The sequence below is a fragment of the Camponotus vicinus genome, unplaced genomic scaffold, assembly GCF_025532165.1.
Source record: "Camponotus vicinus isolate PSW18456_S1 unplaced genomic scaffold, iyCamVici1.0 SCAF_2, whole genome shotgun sequence".
Taxonomy (NCBI): domain Eukaryota; kingdom Metazoa; phylum Arthropoda; class Insecta; order Hymenoptera; family Formicidae; genus Camponotus; species Camponotus vicinus.
The window spans coordinates 7801824-7821265 of record NW_028141956.1 but is presented as its reverse complement, the minus strand read 5'-3'; the positions used below and the strand labels follow the sequence as shown (position 1 = coordinate 7821265).

At 31.9% G+C, this 19442-nt stretch overlaps 3 protein-coding genes across 5 annotated transcripts; 1 reads left to right on the top strand and 2 right to left on the bottom strand.

Annotated features, from left to right (window-relative positions):
• Positions 1–248: 248 nt before the first annotated feature.
• Positions 249–5744, bottom strand: Sccro3 (defective in cullin neddylation 1 domain containing SCCRO3). Of its 2 annotated transcripts, none has more exons than XM_083092277.1 (4): positions 5151–5744; positions 4526–4692; positions 3895–4202; positions 249–3681 (listed from the first exon to the last, which is right to left on the bottom strand). In XM_083092277.1, exons 2-4 carry the CDS (start codon positions 4608–4610, stop codon positions 3082–3084), a joined length of 993 nt encoding a protein of 330 aa, XP_082948403.1. In that variant the 5' UTR covers positions 4611–4692; positions 5151–5744; the 3' UTR covers positions 249–3081. The 2 variants fall into 2 exon arrangements, with proteins under 2 accessions (XP_082948403.1, XP_082948404.1); XM_083092278.1 differs by lacking the exon at positions 5151–5744 and adding an exon at positions 4851–4871.
• A 521-nt stretch (positions 5745–6265) lies between these two features.
• On the top strand, positions 6266–15420 carry Obe (activating signal cointegrator 1 complex subunit obelus). Of its 2 annotated transcripts, none has more exons than XM_083092270.1 (8): positions 6266–6514; positions 7437–7586; positions 7957–8048; positions 8288–8436; positions 8522–8767; positions 8843–14155; positions 14274–14622; positions 14712–15420. In XM_083092270.1, the coding sequence occupies exons 2-8, from the start codon at positions 7447–7449 to the stop codon at positions 14798–14800; spliced, it is 6378 nt and encodes a 2125-aa protein (XP_082948396.1). In that variant the 5' UTR covers positions 6266–6514; positions 7437–7446; the 3' UTR covers positions 14801–15420. The 2 variants fall into 2 exon arrangements, with proteins under 2 accessions (XP_082948396.1, XP_082948397.1); XM_083092271.1 differs by lacking the exon at positions 6266–6514 and adding an exon at positions 6527–6754.
• LOC145967420 (protein MEMO1-like) lies at positions 14885–19299 on the bottom strand. The gene is made up of 8 exons (XM_083092279.1): positions 18975–19299; positions 18446–18527; positions 18282–18350; positions 17761–17873; positions 17485–17596; positions 17089–17308; positions 16869–16973; positions 14885–16779 (listed from the first exon to the last, which is right to left on the bottom strand). Exons 1-8 carry the CDS (start codon positions 19024–19026, stop codon positions 16642–16644), a joined length of 891 nt encoding a protein of 296 aa, XP_082948405.1. The 5' UTR covers positions 19027–19299; the 3' UTR covers positions 14885–16641.
• Positions 19300–19442: the final 143 nt, after the last annotated feature.

Sequence of the window (19442 nt, the reverse complement as noted above, 5' to 3'; positions counted from 1 at the left end):
CCGATATCTTAGATACGTGCTTGTATATATGTATATAATAGATTATAATATAATGTTCTTCAACAGATTCTTTCATTTACATTTGCCACGTGATTAGAACAAGATAAAGCATTTCTCAACATGTATATTGGAAATAAAAATGTTTATGAGAAGAAAACATTTTGAAATCTTTAACGATATAAAACTAAAATGGAGAAAAAAAGCTTGATTTTAATAATTGCAAAATAGAATTAATTGTATTCAATCTCATTAAAAATTAGACTTTATTAATATTTCATTATCAAAAAAATTATATTTAATTATTATATTTATATACTTGTTACGTGACTGTGTAGAATCAAAATCAATTTATTACTTTTTATACGAAATGTACAATTTTAATTGTAAATATCTATCATATCAGCACGCAAAGAATTTATTCATATATGTATATATATATCTATCACTTCATTCTTATTTATTGGTATCACTGTTATTTTAGCTTCTTTATTTTTGACAATATTTTTTATTTTTCTTTTCATCAGGCTCGACCTGATCAGGAATTATCACAATGAAAGTCGCTTCTATGCGATTCTCTTAACACTACACTATATTTTAACAATTAAATGGAAGCGTTAAAAAATCATGAGCCACTGCAGTCAGATAATACACATACAGATGAATATCTAATTTCTTATAGGTAAACATCTGCTTAAATTTAAGCATTTGTGTTTAATTCATAGAAAGCAAGAATATATTAGTAATACATGTGCGTCTGTTGAATAATATTATTTGTATATTTGAAATGTAAAAATTTTATAGTTGATAGGTAATGCTGACACAGAGGAAATTTTTAATTTTAGAAAGAGAATATATTCATATAAATTTATCAATATCATTATCAATATTTTGTTTTTTTATACAAGATTGATTAAATATATATATATATATTCATATAATTTAGATTTAAAAGATAAAATTTAAAAGAGAATGCCTGGGAGAATATAATCACATAAAATATAATAAATAAATATTCAATAATAATTCAATATATTCACATTTATATATGTGCAATATATAAATAATTGTAATTTAAAAATATATATCGCGCGCGCATGTATACTGCGCGATGTATATTTCATATCAAATCTCCTCTGCATAAGCATCATTTTAAAATCTAAATCGTACTTTCAAGCCTTGGTATCTATATATTGTACCTGTTTGATCAGGTACTGCGGACAAAAGGACGGTGAACATTTTCAAGCATGATACTTCTGAAAATATCTTGCAAAATGTCGATTTTTTTTTCATTCAGGCTCATATTGGGATAGAAAATTATAGAGATAAGATCGCAGTACAAATATATATCTTCTTATTGAAGCCATCAATATCTTGATTTTCCATTAATTTCTTTCAATACTAATTCGATAGAAATCTCCCTGTTGTTTCAGAAAGACATGGCACTATATACATGTATATAGACAACCTCTCTATCTCTCGTATGCTCACAAAATGTAAAAAGAGCTTCCATATTTTCTCTTAATCTACAAGTCACTGCGTATCATTGTTCACTAATACTCAGCTAATATCCCTCCTTTTCTCAGCACGTTATCAAGGCTTTTTTTCCCTTAAATAAAATTGAAAGAATGAATAGAATAATTAAAATTAAATTGGTACATTTTCCATTGTTTGTAATATTGTTATAAATGCTAAAGTTGCACTCAAATTTATAGCAAATATATCTTGTCACATTAAATGTTTATACAAGTTTGGAAATTAATGCGCACGTACACACCCCATACTAATTATATATATATATATAGTCAGAAGAAAATTTTCGAATCTTTATATGATAAGATATTTCATTCTTCTTTTGTTCATTTTTAATAGTATTTTCAAAAAATGTAAGAAATATTAATGCATTGGAAACTGTATATACTTATGCACACCGTATCACAAATTTGGATTGTGTGAGAATTCTTTTTAAACTTGTCCTTATGCAAAATTACATTTTTCATATTTCCCTGCACAAATTCCTTTGAACAGAATCTTCTCAAGATGTTCATTGTATTTTTTCGCAAGAAATTTTAGTTTAGAGAATTTATATTATAGTAGAATTATATATTTCTATTAAACATTTTTTTTATGTGAATATTAACACATCAAAATAATATACAAATATTTTGATCTATGACTTATTATGTTCTACATTAAGTAATTTTATGTTATATACATAAAATTGACAATTTGATAAAATTTCTCTTTAGCTGCATAAAATTTCAAATAGAAGAGAAACTATAGTATCAAATACATATATTATTATATCAGTAAACTAAAACAAATTAATGATGCTACTTATTATTAGATCAATATTTATCATTTTTTTCATATATCCAATATTTATCACGTTATTATCTATTAACAATATTTGTCTTTTTTAAAGCTGCAGTTTTTTTATTACTGTATCAAACTTTTTCATAATTTTTTATACTTATATTTTTTACCTTTTCTAGATTTCTGTGTAAGATGATGATTATGTAAAAAGATATTGATATTTATAATTTATAATAATAATGTTAAAAATATTTCAATTTTTACATATGATTTTGACTTGTCCCAAAATGTATGCATAATAGTTAGATATTATCATGATTAAACAAAATATAAAAATACAATTTTATGATAATAAATGTATACTTTGTTTTTATAAAAAAAATACATAATATAACTTGCTGCCAGTATATTAAAATTAACAATACGGAGATTTCTCATGTATCATATATATATATATATATATATATATATATATATATATATATATATATATATGACAATTAAATAATATTACATTAAATAAACTCTATATATTTACATTAGGAAAGAGAATGCTAAATATAAACAAAATATCGCAAATATCAACAAATGTAAGATTTTTTAAAAAATTAAAAAAATAATCAGGAATACAGCTTCCTCGATTATACTGATAAGAATAAAAGGTCGATCTTTCTTAGAATAATGTCATTTAGACGATCCTGTTCAAAGGTCGGATTTAAGACAACAATATTTTTCTGCTTCATTGTTATTTTCCTTCAAATACAAACATTAATCTTTGTCAATAGAAGTATTTTTCATAATATCATCTTTAGTGATATTTTGGTTCATTTGGTCATTTTCGTACTCCACAAAGTCATCGAATAAGCTTGGCCATGCTTCTGCATCATCGTAAGCACCAAGATCATCACCAATGCTTTCGACAAAGTTTAGAAACATATTCCAAGTATCTCTAGGTATCCCCCGGATGTGATGACATTTGAGGAAATTAAGCCATCTCATCAAGAGCGGAGGTTCACGTATCGTGAAGACAAGTCTCCAAAGGACGATTGCCATGTCAGCCGGTAAAATTCTTTGACCAGACGTCACGTCGAGGCCAAATCGGAATGTGAATCGATAGAGATCTTTGAATAAATCACTATTGACCGTCAATTCCTGAACAATTTCAGGCAATCGTGCCTGTATACCACGTATACTGTCGACCTTCATAGCTTTTAATCCTGTGATAAATTCTTGGCGTGTGAATTGGCACATTTGCTCTGCATTTAACTTCCATGCAAGCACAAGAACTTTAAATTCATCAGGTGATAATTGTAAATCATCACAGAGTCTTTCTATGCCATCAGCTAATATCGCATCTTCATGAGGATCCTTGAAAATAAATATGTGAAATTAATATAATTAATTGTGATTAATAGTATCTATGTTATAACTCTTTCTTTTTTGTAATCTCATAAGTTATATATAATATATGTAAAAATTATTACCTTAAAGCAATCTATTATGTTTTACATAAATTCTTTTTTGTCATAAAATATAATTTCTATATATTTCTATACAAAAAATAACACATATCTCTTGTACCTTATATTGGTAAAAAAGTGCATTTAATTTGCTCTCCGATGGTTCCTTTTGTTGCTTAGATTCGGTAGCTAAATTAAGACCAGATGATGTACCAGATCGTCCTAGTGGCTGTAATCGCGCATAAAATCCGCGTGATAAGCGCAGATTATTTTGTACACTAGGCACAGAACCACAATTATCTGAGCCTACATTATTAAATGTAGATAGTGTACTTATAGACTTCCTATTTCCATTTACATGTGTTTCAGGCACAAAAGGACCAGATTGTTGGCAAGAACTTGGGAACAAACCTCTGAGTTCCATTGTTTCTATAAAATATAATAGAATTTTAAATTTATGAAGCTATATAAAAGTTATATTTCTTTTGAGAATTAACATTATAAACAGTTAATCTATTATATTACTTTGTAGTTTCCAATGAACAAGGCAGAATGTAATTATATAAAAAAAAATTAAAATTATTACACTATTGTCTCTCAAAAATAATAAGTAGCATTGCAATCTTATAATATGCAATATATATATAAAGTCTATGATTATAGCATATTAAACATATTAATACAATTAATTGATGTAAACATATTAATACAATTAATTGATATTTACAACAATATAGTAGCATTAAACATACCTTCTTTATGCTCCAATGCAATTGATTGTTCGGTATTGGTTGATGGTGGAAGTGGCACCTTGAAGCACGAGAAACAGTTTCCCATTGATGCTGACCGTACTTGACATCAAAGATGATTATCCTATGCATCAGTGATTCAGTCTTACATTGGCAGTCTTGATGGAAAGCTGAAGAACAATATACGTAATGCATTATTGTTGCTCTTATCACTTACAGTCTATATTAAATTCAATACTTCCGCTTTATTATGCTATTAACAGTTTCATTTTTAATAAACGTACGTATAGTGTAATATTTAGATATTAGAATATATCAATATTCATACAAAAAAATACATTAATGTTGAAAACGGGATAATCAAAGACATGATAATTCGGCGAATCGTACAAGAGTTTCCTGTGAAATCTAAGAAAATCTCGTCGACGATTTTGATGCGTCAAGTATGTACTTGTCAAAACAAGACTACAGGGGAGGAGTAGGAGAATCGTGCTAGCGTCTCGTAAGGCAAACTTCGTCGAGAGTAGGGAAATGAGTCACGCGCGCGAAATCGTTGATAGGGAGAGGGAAAGCAGAAACAAACTAAAGTAGAAGAAAACTGGAAACTGAAGATAGTCGGCGGCGATACCTTATTATTATAAGACGGTTCTTCGGCCGATCCGGGCGTCGCAAAAATGATTGTTACTTCTCAACCAAGACCTGCCGCAAAACGATACTTTGCCTCGATCGCGTTCATCGATCCTCGCAGCAGCAGCAAGGAAAAACAGAAGGATGCTCCCGGATATGTTGTACGTGCGTACGTACGTATCTGCTTGTGTTTAACGTTTGTTTTCTGCAAAAAAATCGCCAGAATCAACGGGAGGACGCCGCGCTACTCGTCCCGATATTCCCGGACATTTTTCCTATGCGAAGACGAACGCCCGGTGGTAGAATTCGGCCTAGCAGCCGAGTCTGCGTCATTTGCGACGATGCTGCAATCGCGTGTGACCGCGCGACGTCGACGATGACGACGACGACGACGACGACGACGACGACGATGTCATTCCAGGCGCACAGCGTTCATCCGCGATTCTGATCACAGCAGTCGACACAACACGCTCACCATTCAACACCAAGCGATCGTCCCGTGAAAACACTGCGATGAAGACATTCCTCGTGTTTCAGTGTGTCATCGACGAACAGAAAGATCCCTTGGTCGATTGACAAGTTACCGTGGCTAGAGTCATTCGTCTCGCCTACGTTGCACATACATGGAACTATCAGCTGCTATCAGCTGTCATCAGCTGTCATCAGTTGTCAGCAGCCAATCGGCACATTGCAACAAAGTTGCGTTCGAAAATCTATTTATCAGACTAGAATAGCGAGTAATTAATCAATTAGAACAAAAATCCGTATCAAACTACGCAATAAAGATTAAAGATTGAAAATTAAAAATTGGAATTTAATCAATCGGAACAAAAGGAATTAAAATTTCTTTCTTCTGATTGGACAATTTTTAATCTTGAGAATTTTCAATCTCAACTTCAAGATAGTCTGATACGAATTTCAGAGACCATTAAAGATTGAAGATTGAAATTTGACCATTCAAAATAAAAGCAAAATAAAATTTCTTTTTTTAATTGATCAAATTTCAATCTCAATCTTCTGTGCATAGCTTAATAAAAAGGGAGCAAAAGATTCCCTTGTCCTGATTGGTCAATGAAATGTTACTCGACAACTAGTTTTTTGAACGTAATTAAAATAGCCTAGGGACATTTTTACACGAACCTAGTGTTTATTTTGCCTTATGTTATCATTCGTGATGTCAATGAGAAAATAAATATGATTCGAATCGGCAAAATCGTGACAGTCGCAAAAGTGCCATCGGTGGAAGTGTAATCGTGGTGCTATGAGAATTGCATTACGAGTTGATCTTTCCTACATTGTTTCAATAATTGACAATCATCGTTACGATCTTATTACGAAGTGATCTTTTGCTGAAGTTCCTTCCCGGTATGTAAATCGATCGAAATGCGATTATTGTTTAATGAATGCATCTCAATGTCCGCAAATTATAGATCAATGAATAGTGGTGTATGAGATACATCTTTCTTAAATACTGAAGAACAATAGTTCTTCATTAATTTATTTCATCGTTTTATATATGTGCTTTTATTTAAAATATTTTTTTTATTAAAATTTTATGCACATAAAAAATATATCTTTATTTTGAGAAATTTCACTTTCTTTTAGGTATGTACATACACATTGCATTATGTCATGTAATACACTGACTTTTAAAAATATTTTACATAATTTTATATATATCATAAATATTGAAGAATTTTATGATTCTTTGTAAAAAATATGTTTCTCTAACATTATTTATTCATAATTATTTATATGTTATTTGATTACATATATCATTACATCATAATTACATATATTACTTTGATATCAGAATCATATATAAAGAGCATATTGTAATCCTAGATTAGAATCTGACAATATCATAGGTTTCAAAACTTTTATAACAAGAATTGTTAATTAGAATATTAAAAAAAGTTTTGTCTTCCAATTTTTACGTAATTTAAAATTTAGATTCGTGACAATTTGATTTGTTATAATTTGTTAAGCATCTTTTATGAATTGATTTTCATAACCTATCATAAAGATTGTTTTAATAACCATAAGGAAACCCGTGACTAATTAAAGACATAAAAGAAAATCATCCATTTCTTAAAAAAAAAAAGAAAGAGAAAAATAATTGTTATATTACTTATTATTAAATTCATTTACTTAGATCAATTTTGAAATAAATAATATAAGAAATTTATTATATTATAAATTATGGTACATTTTCATATCATTATAAATAATATTTCATAAATTATATATATATGTTATATTTAATATTAAATTTAATAATTAACAGGTAGTACACAATGTCGAAATTACCACGTATTACTAGATCCTTACGCATGTTTACTTCTCTTGAACGTAGAGGAGAAGCAGTAGATTTTGAACCAAATGATTTAATAAGAAAAAGGCAAGAAAGACAAGAACGAGCAAAAGAAGTAAAAAGGTAAATTGAAAATTAAGAAGGTGGATTCTAAATTTGAAAGAGCATTTATATAGAGAATGTTTAACTGTTTTAGGATAGTTATGGTATATAAATCATGCAATTTCTAAGTTCTGAATATATAAATTTCCTTTCCTTTGATTTTAATTACTGTTTTAATTTCAAAACTAAAAATAAGTAAAGATAAAATTTCAAAATTGTTTATTTTCTCTTTTTATTAGGTTATCATAAAAAATGTGGTTTTATAATACTTTTAAAATATAATATGTTTTATGGATTTAATTATATCACATTTACTAGTATAATATAAATGTAAGATACACAGAGTTTGCACAATTCTTCATAATCTTATATTTTCATATGTATATTATAGCACTCTTGATTGGCATGATATATGCAGAAATGCATCTAAAGATTTTATGATACATTTATCAGCATTGAAAGATATTGTGCAACAAATTTTAGGTGAGTCATTAAATAGTAAAGATAAAACATATTTATCTCTTATTTATAACAGATATATTTTTGCAAATTAAGTTTCAGAAATTAATAAAATAATCTATTTTGCCTCACATATTTGTATTCTTAATTGTACATTTAATATTGTAGAATATGAATGCAAATAAGACATTGTATTTAATAAGAATTTTTTAGTATATTGTTTTATTGTAAATAAGATTATAATTTTTATTCATTTTTTTCAGTTGATGCTCCTCCAGATGCCATAAATGAATTCATAGTTTATGCATTACATTTATTAATCGAAGAGAAAACCTTAACGCGAGAGAAATATAATATGCTTGGGCAAAAAGTCGGATGTCTAACATTTCATTCCGCAAATAATATGATGCAAGTATGTATTCCTATAATTTATATCGATATTTGTTATACCATATCCTATTTGATCATTTTATATCATTTGATTTAATTCTACTTAGATAGTCACAAAAATTCAGGAACAATGTTATGAAGAAGCTGTAACATTGTTATCAGAATCTAAAGAAAATATGGATGCTTCCAATATGCATGTTTTTGGTAAAAATATTCCCTATAATCAAGCAAGAGTTGTGTGGCCTAACACCAGTGGACTTCACAATATGTCTACACAAGGGATAAATTCAAGTACTGATAAATTTACAATGATGATACATGGCACAACATCTTCAGTACAGAAAAAATCTGTAGTGAGTAAGATATAGATATCGATTAATTAATCTATAATTAATCTTCTACAACTTTCTCTATTTTATTAATTGCAGTTTGACAAAGCAACATTTATAAAAGGATTAAAAAATTGTTGCAAAATTGTTGCAATGTCATATCAGGATTTTGAAATGGCCATAGTGGATAAGCTGAGGAATGTACAAACCGAGAATATACAAACCGAATTATTCGATATGTTAGGTTTTGAACATTTAGAATTTATTGAATATATTATCGAACATCAGAAGACTATTGTATCGACATATTCATGTTCAAAAGTGCCCAAGAGACAGCAAACAACTGTAAATGGACCTATAATTAGTGGTCAAGTCACTGTACAATCCGAACTAGAAAAAAAGTTATGTAAACAAGTACGTAAAGAAGAGAAAAAATTAACCAAAATGGCGAACAAACGAGATGTCAAGTCGGAAATTGAAGAAACTGAAATTATTCCGACCGAACTCCGACTCAAGAGACAAGAGGCATTAATAGCTAGGAATGCACCAATATTTCCTAAAAAAAATGCATTGAAAAGAGGTACACAGGAAAAATACCCATTTGTATTTGATTCTAAAGCTAGCGCCAATCATGCGAGTTTTGTGTCAGGGCAAAAATTAATTCTAGCGGAAGATGTTGAGAGAAAGAATAATGATCTCTGTGAGGAAGTGTATATACCGGCACCAAAAAAAGAACATATTGATGTTAACGTAGATACTGTATTAATATCTTCCCTGGACGAAATTGGTCAAATGGCTTTTAATGGCATAATGTCATTAAATAAAATTCAGAGTATAGTCTTTAATGCGGCGTACAATTCCAACGAGAACCTATTGATTTGCGCACCGACCGGAGCTGGAAAGACAAATGTGGCAATGTTGACTATAGTACATCAATTAAAACAGAACATTCAAGATGGACAATTGCAGAAGAGTCAGTTCAAAATAATTTATATCGCACCTATGAAAGCCTTGGCAGCGGAGATGACAGCCAATTTTAATAAAAGACTCAGTCCTATAGGCGTATGCGTTCGCGAGTTAACTGGCGATATGCAGCTGACAAAACAGGAAATCCAACAAACTCAAATGATAGTTACCACACCGGAAAAATGGGATGTTGTCACGAGAAAAGGTACGGGCGATATTTCTCTCACTAGTATTGTGAAATTGTTAATCATTGATGAAGTTCACTTGTTGCACGGTGATCGAGGACCCGTAGTGGAAGCGTTAGTCGCGAGAACTCTGCGTCAGGTGGAATCATCACAGAGTATGATTAGGATAGTCGGCCTCTCCGCCACATTGCCAAATTATGTGGATGTTGCACAATTTCTCCGTGTCAATCCTAATAAGGGTTTATTCTACTTTGATCATCGCTTTCGGCCAGTGCCTCTTAGTCAAACTTTTATCGGCGTGAAGGCTATCAAACCGCTACAACAAATGAGCGATATGGACCTCGTGTGTTATAATAACGTTATAGAAATGGTGCGTCAGGGCCATCAAGTTATGATATTCGTGCATGCACGAAACGCCACTGTAAGGATGGCAAATGTCCTAAAGGAGGTGGCATTAAAGAACGATACGCTTAAATATTTTCTATCAGATGGGCAAGCGAAACACATGAACAATGCCTTTGCCAAATCGCCTAACAAGTTTCTCGGTGAATTGTTCAATAGTGGGATATCGATACACCACGCCGGTTTGCTGCGTTCAGATAGGAACCTGGTTGAAAAATATTTCGCTGATGGTCTGATTAAGGTCCTGGTGTGCACCGCCACATTGGCGTGGGGTGTGAATCTGCCTGCTCACGCAGTTATCATACGAGGAACTGAGATCTATGATTCAAAACACGGTTCGTTCGTAGATCTGGGGATACTGGATGTCTTACAAATCTTCGGCCGCGCTGGTAGGCCGCAATTTGACACATCGGGTCATGCGGTTATTATTACATCGCACAATAAATTATCTCATTATCTGTCACTGTTGACGAATCAAATACCGATCGAAAGCAGTTTTATCACGTATCTGGCCGATAATTTGAACGCTGAAATAGCGTTAGGCACCATATCGAATGTGCAGGAAGCGATCGAATGGTTGAGCTACACTTATTTATTCGTACGAATGAGAATAAACTTTCAATCATACGGCATGGTTTACCAAGATATCGCGAACGATCCCCAGCTTCAGAAGAAACGAAAAGAGCTCGTGGATTTCGCCGCAAAGAGGTTGGACAAAGCACAGATGATTAGATACAATACACCTACCGGTGATCTTAGTACAACTGATTTAGGACGTATCGCGAGCCATTATTATCTCAAATATGATACGATCGAAATCTTTAACGAACTTCAGAAATCTATCATGACCGAAGCCGAAATTTTGGCTATGATCACGCACGCCCAGGAATTCAATCAACTCAAGGTGCGAGATGATGAAATAAAGGAATTGGATGAGCTGATGGACCAATGTGAGATGGTGACAAAAGGCGGCGTGGAAAATGTCCACGGCAAAGTCAATATATTATTACAGACATATCTGTCCAAGATTCGTGTAAACACAGCGTCATTGATATCTGATATGGCATATGTCACGCAAAATACTGTGAGGATAACCAGGGCATTATTTGAAATTATGCTTAGACGGAACAACTCGATAATGGCGGGACGACTGCTGGAGATGGCAAAAATGTTCGAAGCCCAACAATGGAATTTCTTGACACCGTTGCGCCAATTCGATTGCTTGCCTATGGAGGTCATTAACAAAATCGAGCAACGGAATCTCGGGATCTATCGATTGCAAGAAATGGATGTGAAAGAAGTTGGCAGTATTTTGCGGGATCAACGAGCAGCGATACTAGTGAAAAAATGCTGCGACGAACTGCCTGCATTAGATATGGAATATAGCTTACAGCCTATTACGCGTACCGTCTTAAGAATACGTCTCAAGTTAATTCCGCAGTTTCGTTGGAACGACAAGATTCATGGAAAAAGTTCGCAGGCCTTCTGGATTTGGATCGAGGATCCGGATAGTAACTTTATTTATCATCATGAGTACTTTATATTGACGAAAAAAATGGTTTATCAACAAATCGAACAGGAACTCGTGATTACTATACCGTTATGCGACCCGTTGCCGACTCAATATCTCGTAAAAGCCACAAGTGATCATTGGCTTAATTGTGAAAACACAATTCCATTATCCTTTCATGATCTTATCTTGCCGGAGACTCATCCGCCGCACACAGATCTATTGGAATTGCAACCGTTATCGATAACCGCTTTGAAGGATCCATTCTTCGAGAGTCTATACAACTTTTCTCACTTCAATCCCATACAGACACAGATTTTTCATTGCCTGTATCACACCGATAACAACGTTTTACTCGGTGCACCGACAGGTTCGGGGAAAACAATCGCAGCGGAGATTGCCATGTTTCGTGTCTTCAAACAATATCCTGATCAGAAAGTCGTTTACATAGCGCCCTTGAAAGCTCTGGTTAGGGAACGTATAAACGATTGGAAGATACGGCTGGAGGAAGGTCTAGGCAAGAAAGTGGTGGAATTGACCGGAGACGTGTCGCCCGACGTTAAAATCATAGCCGGTGCAAATGTGATTGTCACGACGCCCGAAAAGTGGGATGGTATCAGTCGAAGTTGGCAGACACGAAGCTACGTAAAAAAAGTGGCGCTCATAGTGATTGACGAAATACATTTACTGGGCGAAGATCGCGGACCGGTGCTCGAAGTGATCATTTCTCGAACCAACTTTATATCGTCGCACACGCACAAAAAGGTTCGAATTGTCGGACTCTCAACTGCATTAGCCAATGCAATAGATCTGGCCAATTGGCTCGGCATCGATGAAATGGGCCTCTACAATTTCCGGCCGTCTGTGAGACCCGTGCCGCTAGAAGTTCATATTAGCGGATTTCCTGGCAAACATTATTGCCCACGAATGGCGACCATGAATAGACCGACTTTCCAGGCGATCAGGCAACATGCGCCTACTAGTCCCTCCCTCGTATTCGTATCTTCTCGTAGACAGACGCGTTTGACCGCTCTGGATCTAATCGCCTATCTCGCAGCAGAGGATAATCCCAAGCAATGGTTACACATGCCGGAAGAACAGATGAGCGACATTCTGGAAAATATAAAAGACTCAAATCTAAAATTGATGCTCGCCTTCGGAATCGGTCTTCATCATGCTGGTCTCCAAGACAGGGACAGAAGAACTGTAGAAGAATTATTTGTCAATAATAAAATACAGGTATTAATCACTACGGCAACTTTGGCTTGGGGCGTTAATTTTCCTGCTCATCTAGTAGTGATAAAAGGTACAGAATATTATGATGGCAAATTGAAACGTTACGTGGATATGCCAATAACAGATGTTCTACAAATGATGGGACGCGCTGGCAGACCGCAATTTGATAACTCTGGCGTAGCAGTCGTTCTTGTGCATGATATAAAAAAGAGTTTCTACAAAAAATTCCTGTACGAACCGTTCCCCGTGGAATCTAGTCTAATGGGAGTATTGCCCGACCATATTAATGCCGAAATCGTTGCTGGCACTATCAAGACAAAACAAGAATTTCTCGATTATTTAACATGGACATATTATTTCCGAAGATTGATGAAGAATCCGAAATATTACGATCTGGATTTTTTGGAACCCGATCACATCAATGGATATCTTTCAACATTAGTGGAGACGACCGTAAAGTCATTAACCGATTCAAATTGTATTGCTTATGATGAAGACGAGCAGGCTCTAATTTCACTGCCAATGGGAAAGATAGCGTCGTTTTATTACTTATCGCACAATACGATGTTGATATTTACGCAATCGCTGAAAGAAAACTTAACATTAGAGCAATGTCTACATATACTTTGCAATTCATATGAATATAATGAATTGCCTGTGAGACATAACGAGGAATTACTAAATGAGGAATTGGCAAAACTATGCCGTTATTCCGTGGATCAGTATACCTATGATTCTCCACACACAAAAACGTTTCTTTTGTTGCAAGCGCATTTTTCAAGACTGCCATTACCGTGCACCGATTATAACACTGATCTGAAATCAGTGCTCGATCAAGCAATCAGAATAATACAGGCAATGATCGATACGGTCGCAGAACGTGGCTGGTTAACGAGCACGCTCACGATAATGCAATTATTTCAAATGATCATTCAGGCACGATGGATAGACGAATCCGCAATCACAACATTACCACATATAAAAAAGGAAGACTTGTCTTTATTTTCATCATTATCAACGGCTTTCCCGATATTATGTTTTATTACGCGCAAGAATTATAACAAACTTGCAAAGGTTTTGTGCAGAGAATATTCAGAAGAACAAATAAACGAGGTAATAAATCTTATTAGCAAAATATCAATTTCTTCACTATCTATATTATAAAAGGCATTGTTATTATATATACTTATACTACAAAATATATTATACTATATCACGTGTTTTTTTCTAGATATATCAAGTAATTAGAGATATGCCAATAATATCCGTTGATTTAATGCTGGAGAGTTCGTGGGATATCGACGCTGGAAAAAAGAAGATAACATTAAAAGACAATAATGTCGATCCTATGATTGTTCGACGGAATGAAGAATATACGTTAATCGTTGGACTGAAAAGATTAAATAATTCCAAAACTTTGAAAGCGCATTGTCCAATGTTTTTGAAGGGAAAAGATGAAAGTTGGTTTTTAATATTAGGTGATATTCCAAACAAAGAATTGTGGGCTCTAAAGAGAGTATCTGGAATAAATAGTCAGCAAAGATATCACCAATTGCAATTTACTGCACCTAATAATTTGGGTAAATTTGTCACTTTGTATATATTTGTAATTCCATAGTTTTCTTTTTTGCTCAAGTTTTTTAAACCAAAAATTGTCAATTTTTTTCAGGAATGACAAAACTAACATTCTATTTGATTTCTGACTGCTACATGGGATTGGATCAACAATATAATATTTATTTAAATGTAACTTGCTAAAAATTTAATAATAATCGAAGACCTAAGACTGAATAAGACACGGGTGATATTGTATAATTGAATAATTATCGCAAATTTTTATTATATTGTGTTTAATTAACACAATTCTTTTTATATCGATAACATAAGACAGCATGAAGAAAAAATTATAAGTTTAATATGTATATTAAAATGGTGTCAAAAAGATAAAGTAGGTATGTGCAATGTAATTAGGAGATATATTTATCGCAAGTTGTATATTTAGAAACACTTGTATATTTTTTTCTTGCATAATTTTACTACACGTCTATGAAACAATATAGGTTTAGATTACTCTACTTTTTTTTCATACAAATATAAACCTTATTACCTTCAGTATATAAAGATAGAAAAAGCAACATGTGCAGGATCAGTTGTATAATTCCATACAATCTTCTTTTTTCTTTTTGCGTTACGAACGAGTTACTTTACTGTGAAACATAAAGCGATTACTGTATACCATCTACTTTAGTTTATGTTCGAAATAGGATTTTCTGTATCATGAATTTATAATTTGAAAAAGTAATATATTGTTCGATGCAGAAGTTGAGTAATGTAAAAAAAGAAAATAAACACACGTCATGAGTTTGAAGACTCACGTATACATTTCAGTTATATATACTGACCCCATTTCAGACTTACATCATATTATACAATAATACAATAGATTATTCGATTTAATCTCCTATGCTTAGGTAACAATAAATTGTAGAATAGGAAGGATATGAGATCATTCCATTGCTTTGTATAAAAAGAAAAAAAGAGAACATATAAATACATATTTTAAGTCCTAACTCTTGTATTGATATATCAATATTACAATACAAATTGATACAAGTTGTTCATACTAAGGGCACAAAAGAGACTGTACAGAAAATTCACAAGTTTATTAACAATTCAAAATAATTTAGAACTTCACAGTGAAATAAAATAATGCACGCAAAAAATTCTTCTTTAATGTATTATATAAACTTAGTTTGATTGAGAAAACTAAAAGAAATTGATTTCGATTTCTAAATTATATAACTTTAAAAAGTAACAATATATGTATAAAAGTCCATTAATAATACATTTTTGTGCACTTATAATTTAAATTAATCTACATCAACCTAAAACATATTTGTTTTTAAAATTTCATATATATATATATATATATATATATATATATATATGTATGTATGTATATACACATATACACCTACATATATAATCTAGACATAAAATTTAAGCACCATAAATCGTATTTTCACACTATAAGGATTATTTAAATAAATTTGTAAATTTACATAAGAAATTAACAATTATAATCTCGTTTATAAATAACAATATTCTCTTTTGTGCCGGTAGTTTGAAATTTTCTCTTTCAAATGTGCACATATGAGAAACACATTTCACTACTATATATCTACCATATATGTAGCTGTGTCAATAACCAAAGCAAAGAAATATTTAAGCTCCTTCCTATATATTGAAATCTGGAAGTACTGAATATCTCTTGTAAGTAATAAACCGAAATGCATTTATACAAATGGTTTCGATAATGGTACAGTTTCCATCTGTTACATATAACGCAAGAATTAACACTTGCCCCGACACCTGTTGTATAATAGCCACATAATACAAATAATATTATAAATTACAGCAGAGTGTTAACTTCAGTGTTCCCCTATCTTCTTTCTGCATTACAAAACCTCTCAACGTTCTGTGCCTCTATAATTTCGTTTAATAATTTATAGAACCTTATTATGTCATGCCAACCCACTTTAAGAAAATGTTTATATTCAGGCTGGTCAATGATCATATCCTCGAATTGTATATTTTTATCACTCGAGAACTAGGGAAGCACTAGCATAACTGACAGAACTGTCATTCATATTATTACATTGACTACTTTGAGCATATTTCAAAAATTTCAGATTCATTCTTTGACCATTTGTATTTCCCTTGAGACTGTGAATGGCCTGCAAAGATAAAATATATACAATATTATTTAGTAAAATTAGACACTTTAAAATTTTTATACAGATATCTGCATGTATGATGTTTATACCTGCAATAAAACACCAATTGGATGTCGGCCACATATAGTATTACCATATTTCTTAAGATATTCAGTGAACATTGCAGGATTTAAAGTTTCTATAATGTCCATACCCTGACAAACATATGTATGCATTTAATAAATTTTCAATATTCTTAGATTACAATAGGATAGGGAGATTGTGTCTTCTCCCCATCTCTCAAAAATAAATATATATATATATATATACCATTTTATCAAGATTTTGAATAGATCTGTGTATAGGTCCACATGATCTATCATAGTAAGTATAGCGAAAACGTTGTCCCCAATGGCAGAAATCAGAAGAGATGACAAATAATGTTTGCGGATCAGCCATGTAGGGTGCTAACAGTCTCCCATAAAGCGCTTCTCTATCCGGACTTAAGGATCCCACCAAAATTGGGATTATGGTAAATGAATCCTTAAATCTGTGTACACATATAAGAGACATGCCCACATGAGTAATGTACTTACTTTTATTCATAATAAAAAGAAATAAAAGAAATTGTACAACTCTCACTTACTCTGCGTTATATTTCTCATGAATATAATTTTCCATATTTCGATTATATATAATCGGGAATTAATTTATTTCTAAACGTACCCTTCCATAACTTTGGCGATGAACGGCAACTGCATCTCAATGCTATGTTCTTCTTCATCTGTGTTCAGATCCATGCATTCGAAATGACCAGTTTCTTCAAGTTCTCTTCTCACTGTTAAAATGTATGCACATTAAACTTTTTTGAGCATTCTTTATATAAGAAGCGCTTATAAATAACATGGTTAATATTTTTATATCTGTCACATGAGAGCTAAGCATATATTTTGCTTTAATAAACAATATTGATGCAGAAAACTAAAATCTGCATATATGCACCTTGTTGATCAATATGTAGATCATATAACGGTGTTCGGTAAATGGAAGTCGAAGATAGGGCACAGCCTGGTAATCTCACATGATGAGAAGGCCCTAGAATAAATATCCTACGGCTGCATAACAGCACGTTGCACGTTTCATTTGACTGAGAAATTTGAAAAATTACAAACTATACAAATATAAAACTACACAACTATACAAATTACATATTATAAGGGCTATCATAAAATATGAAAGTTACTAGTTACATTATAAGTTTATATTACAAATTTACAAGTTTACATACAGAAATGCAGCATAATGAATTTCTTTATTAACCTATTGTAATTAATCTAAAGAAAATCTTTAATATTTTGCATAAGACATTGTTACAAAAAATATATAAGTGATAAAAAGACATACAATATCATATTTTAAAGCCACAAGGCTTAAATGTTTTATTTTTTTCTCATATATTTATAAAAACCATAATAAATTGTTTGTTAATTATTAGAATAATTGAATTGGCATAATCTACTTACACAACTACAGGGCTAATTTGCCGATAAGCAAAACCAGCACATGCCCCACAATAACTATACCCTGCATGCCTGCAAAATTAATTATGTAATTATATCATATTTGTACAAATATATATCTCAAGAAGTTTTAAAGATATATTTATATTTTCTAAGTGATTACTAACGGGGCAATGATTGCTCTTGCAGGTCCATGAGATAAGTCAGCCGCACCTAACCAACCTTCTAATTGTTTACTCAACTCTGGACCTATAATAAAAAGTTATAATTTTAATATTACATAAATATATATATATATATATATATATATATATATATATATATATGAATAAAAATTTTTTATCACAAGCATATCTTTAAAAATCTTTAAACAAAGATATATATATTTCTATACGTATTGCATATACCAAAAAAATATATTTTTATACATATTTTCTGTAATATATGTAATATATTGCATTTCCACAGATTTTCATCAGATCCAATTTTAGCTTCTTTGGATGACAGTACATTTTATTATTAGTAATCTATTTTTATTTTGCACACGATAAATTAATAAATTGTTTAAAATTTTAATTTACAATATTAACATTTCCTGCAAATTTATCCACCGATACTTTATCAAATAAACAAAGTTGCCGACATGTACAAGCAATAAACGAAAAATGAAGTGCATTTTTTACAAGCGTTCCTTACCATTGTCAGAGTACCAACTACCAGCGTGAGAGGCTCTCCTAATTAATGCCATTTTTGGACCGAACGCGCTTGTCTTTTTCCTAGAGCGTGTCTTCCTTGGAGCTTAACGCTTAACGGCACTTCATCTAATGTGAACGAAAGCTCGGCGAGATCAGGCGTGATAAAAGTGACTTATATCTTAGCCGAGTGTGTGTAAAATGTTTATAAAACGCTATCACAAAACCTTGACTATTGTCCTTCCATAGATTATTCAGTGAATATTCAAGTTGACCCACCGATACGCGTCGACTTGAAAACAAAGAAGTGCAACATGACAGATTCGTAATCTCTCCTCAGATCACGACGCGATGCGGATGGGCCTTTAATCTACGATCGAGTTCAATTCGCGTTTAATTTGACATTGCGAAGGCTTCGAAGCTTTTGATCGACCAATCAGAGCAAAGAAGCTTTTGCCCCTTTCGTCTTGAT

Excerpts from the sequence above, each read along its gene's own strand:
- Sccro3 (XM_083092277.1), bottom strand. The coding sequence starts at position 4,610 with ATGGGAAACTGTTTCTCGTGCTTCAAGGTGCCACTTCCACCATCAACC. Across the intron at positions 4,203-4,525 it reads TGCATTGGAGCATAAAGAAG|AAACAATGGAACTCAGAGGT; the intron begins GTATGTTTAATG and ends TATATTTTATAG. Across the intron at positions 3,682-3,894 it reads CACTTTTTTACCAATATAAG|GATCCTCATGAAGATGCGAT; the intron begins GTACAAGAGATA and ends TTTATTTTCAAG.
- Obe (XM_083092270.1), top strand. The coding sequence starts at position 7,447 with ATGTCGAAATTACCACGTATTACTAGATCCTTACGCATGTTTACTTCT. Across the intron at positions 8,049-8,287 it reads TATTGTGCAACAAATTTTAG|TTGATGCTCCTCCAGATGCC; the intron begins GTGAGTCATTAA and ends CATTTTTTTCAG. Across the intron at positions 14,623-14,711 it reads TACTGCACCTAATAATTTGG|GAATGACAAAACTAACATTC; the intron begins GTAAATTTGTCA and ends AATTTTTTTCAG.
- LOC145967420 (XM_083092279.1), bottom strand. The coding sequence starts at position 19,026 with ATGGCATTAATTAGGAGAGCCTCTCACGCTGGTAGTTGGTACTCTGAC. Across the intron at positions 17,874-18,281 it reads CAAATTAGCCCTGTAGTTGT|CCGTAGGATATTTATTCTAG; the intron begins GTAAGTAGATTA and ends GCTGTTATGCAG. Across the intron at positions 16,780-16,868 it reads CAATTGGTGTTTTATTGCAG|GCCATTCACAGTCTCAAGGG; the intron begins GTATAAACATCA and ends TTATCTTTGCAG.